Here is a 7,072-nt window from a genome sequence, read left to right as displayed (position 1 = left end):
ATAGTAGCATAGGCTACGAAGTGGTTTGGATAGACCGTGTCACAAGTTTTAAACGATTTCAAGTATAACAAGTCACAGTTTTAAACAATCCATTTTAGTGGGATGTTTTTAGATTGAAACGATTTCAGGCGAAATAGGTTAGAAAATATTTAGTTTGGTTCGAGATTTCGAGTCATCAAGTTTCGAATTGATTACATGTATAGTGGGTCATAAGTGGTAGAAAATATTTAGTTTGGTTCGAGATTTCGAGACATCAAGTTTCGAATTGATTACATGTATGAGTGAGTCATAAATGGTTCAACAAAAATCCAATTTGTTCTATTTCAAGTAAAATATAATCAGTTAGGGTTAAATTTCTATTTTCAAATGACGGGTCTTAATGGTTTAATTCTTGCCAAATCGGATCAATAACACACAATTTCACAAGTTCGAATTAGATTCAACCTTTGGTAGACACAACACAATATACATGTAGACACAAAACAATATACATATTCCTCCGACCCTCCGTCCCTCCCAGCAAAATACAAATACAGTGGTACACTGGTAGTCTGGTACTGTATATTGATATACCATATACACAAAAGGTGGACTCAATTAATTACCAAGAACATGGAAGAATAACATATAATAACAAAAATTAATTACACACCATAAGTACAACTTCTTCTTTAAAAAAATTTCTCCTAAATTCCGTCCCACTCAATCCATCCATATTCCATTCCTCCCTAAAAAAAGCAACACTACTCTCCCCCCCTTTTCTTTTTCTCTCTCCAGAACTTGCAAATTACCATCATTCATGGCTGCAATTTCATCAGACCACTCAAACTCCACAATTGCAGACCATCTCAAATGCCGTAAACCCAGAAATCATCATTTATCAGATCCAAATAACCCTCAAATGCCTTCAATTATCCAATCTACTCGCTGCAAATCCTCCATTTCTTCCTTATTACTCTCTACTTTTTCAACCAACCATGAAACCGCGAAATTCACCCCCAAAACACGAAGTTTACGGGGTTTCGGGTGCGCGGCTCGTCCCGAGGTTACCGTCCCCGGTGTTATAAGGTCCTCGGCTGATTGGGAAACCACCAGACAGAAGAAGAGTGACAACAACAACAACAATAACAATTGCAATAGTATTAATAATAGTAAGAAAAAGAAGAAAAAAAATGGTAAGAAGAAGAATGTTCAACAATTGCAAGGTGCTTTAATGGAAGACCCAATTGGTGTTCAAGATTTATGGTGTGGAGATGCTTCTGCTGCTGCTTCTGTTGATTGTGTTAGACCTCTTTCTACCAATTTCAACCGTGGTAAAATTGATCTTGATAAACTGCAACGTAGAGAGGTTATTATTTCCTTTTTTTTTGGGTTTTTCTTGCTGCATATTGATTCTAAATTTTGATAGATTTTGAGCCTTGGGTTTCTATTTTTAAGCATCAATTTTTGTTGAATTTTTTTTAAATAGAATTTTTGTTGAATTTTTTTGAATTAAGTAATTTTCCTATATTTTTTTTAAAACCCAGAAATTTGAGCCGATATTCGTGAAAGATGATGGCGTATGTAGCCGGGTTAAATTAAAAACTTTCCTTTATCTCGAATAAATTCTTTCTGTTAGGACGGCAATTTCTAAAACAGGAAGAAATTGTAGAGACGGATGATATAAAATTTTAAAGTACAGGAATTCAGCATTAAATATAATAATATCAAGAATTTGTTAAGACTTACGAGTACTAAATTTAATTTAAAACCTTATTGTGCGTAATAATTTGTTTTAATCTCTTGGATAAATGAAGACGAAGTTATGGGCATAAATTCTTAAATATATGATTTGTGATTCGAACTTTATACCTTTAGATTAGTGCTGCTTTTCGTCTGGGAAGGCGGAAGGCATATTTTTATGCAGTAGATTATATTTTTGTCCTTTATCTGATTACAATAATGCAAAGATAGTATGTAGTTTTCCCATCAATTTGTTGGGATTATAATAACATATATAAATTGGATGGCCAAACTTAAATCTTCTTCTATATGTCTTAACTGAATAACTGATTAGATTAATTGGTTTGATACAACGATACTCATAAAATGGTGTTAATTTACGAATTAATGATACAATCACATTGTCAGTCGAGTTTAGGGTATTCTGGAATAATGATACTGAGGAGAGTTTTGGCCTAATTTATACAATTATTTAATTTTTATTGCCAGTTGTTCGCTTGAGTTGTGTATTACTGTCTTTTGGTTCGATTTCTATCCGTTTGCCAGTATCATTTGACTGTGTTTGACTACAATCTGTCGTTAATTCGTTGTATATTTGTCTACTTGACTACTTGCAGAGAGCCTCCTATAATTCTAGACAAAGAGTGAATGCTGAGCAATTTGCTGCTCCGGGCCTGGATTCTGCCTTTGATATTCCCCCTTTCGGGCCGGATGTTTTTGAAGCCCAGTACTACCATCATTTGCGTAATCGATCCCCCGAGGGGCTAGCTGAGGTTTGTTTATATGGTGCTTATATGACTTTACTTATCAAATCTACTTGTGGCGAATACCTCTAGTTGCATTGTAGGTTAACCTTTATGAAAGCCAAAACTTTGCTTAGCAATTTAGTAATTGTTTTTGAAAGTGCCAATTTATTTGTTTGTCAAGTGACTTTTACTTGATGATGTTTTAGGCTTTTAGGTATGATTTGTCCCCTAAACCAGAAATATAATTTCATGTGCGGCGTCTATTTCATTATTACATCAGTGTCCTGTTTTTTATATGATATTTATTATTCATTAAAAAAATATAGATTTCAGATTAATCTATATTAGGTGTAAAGTAATGATCCACCAAGATCTGCCTTGTTATTTAAACATAAAACTATAGGGCGTCCCAGTTATCATTGTTGACCCCAACCCTACAGTCCCCTTCACAGGATTTGTTTGGTACAACTACAAAATATAAGCCTATATTAATTTTAACCATATGCATTCCTTTCGCTATATTATGTGGTAAATGTTATAATCCTGCTGAAGTACTTTCTAAGATAAATATAGAAATCTAATTATAATATTATAACGCGACACTCACATAACTTGATAAGAAACAATAATACTAGCAAATTTCAACTTTCATCAAATGTGGCTAATTATCTTAAAACTTTGTTGAGAAAGCACACAAAGTTTTAATAAAATTAAACCACATCTGCTTTTGAAGGGATTTTTTATCCTATGCTTATGGGGCCTCTGACCAAGTATTTAGCCAATTGTTTATCTTTAAGCCCAAGAAGAAAGAGTGGTTTTTCTGGAAAAAACAGCATTTTCTAAACTTTTTCCATTATCAAAATTGAGAATATTTGACCATAAAAATCAAACATATCCTGTGATTTAGAAATGAGATATCAAAAGATTTAAACTTTTAAATTTGCCAATTCTAATCGCTGATATTAGTGCATAAAAGCAGGTGAAGTGGGCTTGACTTTTCTCTTGTTCTCAACCTTGAAAACTACATCTTCATCATAATGCCCTTAATTCTGTATTCCTCTAAAGATTCTGTTTTGCTTGGGAAAACTATTAATTACATTCAGTAGCTTGCTCGTGAATTTATGTTGCTACTTTAGACCATCACTCGAGGGATTAAATAATGATTTGTTAGGCAATGTCTTGATTATATCCTCATGTAGTTGGATGTTTATAGTGTCACAGAATCATTCCTCTTCTTATAGGAGTATATTCTAATAACCTATATTGAGAGTTTGACTTTTGTGGTTAGCTACCTGAAAAGCTACAATAATGTGTGAAAAGAATGAGAAAGTTATGGATGCATTATGGCCATTATCTATGCTTAGGTTCTAGCTAAAAATGAGGGCTATTTATTAAAAACAAAATTGGAATTACAAAGTGTTCTATTTATGTGTAATATCTGTTAACCCCTAGAAGAAAGGGAAAAAAAGAGGGGGAAAAAAAAAAAAAAAAGCAAGTGACTGTAAAAAATTTGAAAAATAAAATAAAAAGCAGCATAGATTCTAATAGATTTTTTACCTGCTTCACATAAGTAGTCCCATGGCTGTGATCTATATTTTCTAGAAGATTGAATGGAGCTCTTTATTTATTTAAATTTATTTTGAGACAGTTGAAGATATTATTGAAGTAGCAAAACCAACACGGTGAAAATGGAGAAAGGAACCTTGGATTCCCATTTTATTGACTTGATTAAACAAATTCCGATATTGTATGATTATTGGGTGTAAAGAATGTCGTCCCAGATACCCCATCCTTTGCTTCTCTCTCTCTCTCTCTCTCTCTCTTGAATCACGATGGTCGTCAAAAAATAGACTAAATGAGTCAGCTACATTGCATTGGCCCAGAAAAGTTATAAAGTTGTTGGGTGTTTTGTCATTTGAAGAAAAACCCTCAAAATTTCAAGCTAGTCTTCACTCCACCATTTTGTTAGAACACAATCATCTTTGTTCTCATTCCAACTTGATGAAGTGCTAGCTAGATAGGTTTTTATAATTATGCCTTGTTGATAAGGATTTTGGAGATGTGCTATGATAAATAATAGCTTGCTGTAAACTTATTCTGGATCCTGGCTTTAGATACAAAATAACTTAGAAAGAGATTGATAAACCATAAGATCTACTTTCTTGTTATAGGAAGAAAAAATAGTATATTAAACATACGGAGAAGTTGGTGATCTTCATCTTGTAATTCTGTAATACATTGGCTTTGAAAGACTTCATATCAAATAATATTTGAGTTGTACTTTGAATGGGAAATGCCTGATGTCATAGAATGATTTTTTTGATTCAATCTCTGAGGTCACTTCATCTATTTTCACCTCAGCAATTCCAAAAGCCAGAAAACATACATGTAGCTCTTAGTTTTCTTTTTTTTATTTTTTTTATTTTTAAATTTAATGCAAATAGTATTCAACCTAAAGTCTACTATGGTTACTGTTGAAGTATAAGCTTCCCAAAAGAACACATGTAAGTGTCCCATTGAGAAAAGAAGAGAGAATTAAACACTTTATAAGGCTGGGGCTACTCCTTCTATTGCCATATGGTTTTGGGATGGAACCTCCTTTGGACTTATGAAGTGGACTCTCTCACTTGGTTTGCGGGTGCGGCTCAGACCTGTATTTGACATTGTACCTACAATACATTCAATGATGTTTCTGTACCACCTATGATGTTTCTGTACTGACTGCTGAATCCTCCAATTATTACTGTGCTACTTGTTAGCAATTGAAATTGAAGTAAATTATGTTTCAAAATATCATGTTGAAAAAATGTGACATCTGACCAAACTTATGGGTATGTTGTGTACACAGATCTTAATGTTTCAAAATGGTCTGTTGACGGGCAGAAGATCAGGTGGTGCTGATAGATACCGGGATTTGAGACTAGATGTTGATAATATGACATATGAAGTATGACTATCTTTTCTCATTCCCTTGTGATCTTGTCATTGCTTTTCATTTTCAATTAACATATAGTCACGAGTGTGGCTTTCAGTTTTGCTTATATGTTGCTACATTTCTTTCTGATGGTCCAAACAGGAATTGCTTGAACTTGGTGATAGAATTGGGCATGTGAGTACTGGACTGGGAGATGATCAGATTGGTAGATGTCTCAGGAAAACCAAGCTCTCTGTCCTACATGAACTTCCATCACAATCGCACATATCAGCAGACATAGAAGGAAAATGCAGCATTTGTCAGGTCAGTTTGAAGTTGCCAATACATAATGTTAATATCATCAATTCATGTCATTAAATAACGGAAATCAAGAACAAACCCTAAATGCGGTAGTCACATGAAATTAAAGTTGCAAGTTGTATTTGCTCTCAATTATGCAGGAAGAGTATGAAGCGGAAGAAGAGATGGGGAAACTGGAATGTGGACATGCTTATCACTTGCATTGCATAAAGCAATGGCTTGTGAGGAAAAATGCTTGCCCTGTTTGTAAAGCTGAAGCATCTTCTCTTTAGGATTCCGAGTTGGTTATATTATGTGATTATTCATATTTTCCCATTTGTATAGATTTAAATTTAACGGCCATTGCATAGTAGGATAGTGTGTTTATTGCTGTGTTGCGAGTTTGTTGGCTGTTCAGAAGCTTGGTTTCCTACTTCAACCGATTGGGAAACATTATCAAATGGGTTTTTTTCCTCTTATATTTGTATTCCCTGCTGAGAGATTCATGAGCTGCGTTAGAGAGTTTTGTTTTGTGTTATTTGTTCCGTAAAGTTGCTGATTTGGTCCATATTTATACCTTTGTAATTCCGTTTGATTTCATTTTGGGTACTGGAGGGTAGAATTGCATTTGCTGTGCTGGTATGATATTGGAGTGAATTATTAACACTGTTGAATTGAATTGCCCAACTTGAGCTAAAAAGTAATGACTGGTTTGAACTGATGTTTAATGATAAGCAAATTGACAATATATTGAATCTAATGACTTGCCATTTGAATGGGACTGATTTGAACTTAATTTATTCAAATTGAATAATATTTACCTAATCAGCTTTATTCTTTTTTTTTTTTTTTTAGCTGTTAGATATTCTATTGAATTTTTAACTAACATCTTTGACCAACTAGCTACATAGATCAACGTTTAAGAGTAGAGGGAGAGGGTAAGGGAATCCTCTACTCCTAAGTAAAATATAGGTGATGTCATAACGTAAATTCTTCATCACCTCTACCAACAATGATTGGTTATCACTTAATTTGTTTGCCACCTCTAATTTATCAATAGTTTATCCATTGTCCACGAGCATGTCAAGAAAGTTAATTTTATCATCAAAAGTTGAAATCTTTCTATATTTATTTGTTACTAGCTTCAATTCCATGCAATGCATGGATTTGACAAAATTTTATAATGAATTTACAACCTTTAGTTAGTTACACAATAATGTATGCAACATTAAAGAGTTATATTGTAGTTTGTTTATACAAACAAAATAGCTTGAATTTTAACCTATGCTTTGCAAAAACACCAACGTTATTACCTGTGGACACCTGATTGTGTCTTCCCAAAAACCAAAACCAGTGATGAGTACCTTTCACGTCTTTGATTATTGAATTC

The 7,072-nt window shown here is 33.5% G+C and overlaps 1 protein-coding gene across 1 annotated transcript; it reads left to right on the top strand.

Moving 5' to 3' along the window:
- Nucleotides 1-590: 590 nt before the first annotated feature.
- On the top strand, nucleotides 591-6,356 carry LOC110702942 (E3 ubiquitin-protein ligase RFWD3-like). Its single transcript, XM_021880701.1, has 5 exons — nucleotides 591-1,348; nucleotides 2,340-2,495; nucleotides 5,317-5,415; nucleotides 5,545-5,706; nucleotides 5,844-6,356. Exons 1-5 carry the CDS (start codon nucleotides 800-802, stop codon nucleotides 5,973-5,975), a joined length of 1,098 nt encoding a protein of 365 aa, XP_021736393.1. The 5' UTR covers nucleotides 591-799; the 3' UTR covers nucleotides 5,976-6,356.
- Nucleotides 6,357-7,072: the final 716 nt, after the last annotated feature.

The sequence above is a fragment of the Chenopodium quinoa genome, unplaced genomic scaffold (genome assembly GCF_001683475.1).
Source record: "Chenopodium quinoa cultivar QQ74 unplaced genomic scaffold, ASM168347v1, whole genome shotgun sequence".
Taxonomy (NCBI): Eukaryota; Viridiplantae; Streptophyta; class Magnoliopsida; order Caryophyllales; family Amaranthaceae; genus Chenopodium; species Chenopodium quinoa.
Note: the sequence above shows the minus strand (reverse complement) of the source record. Positions and strands in the feature narration are given on the sequence as shown.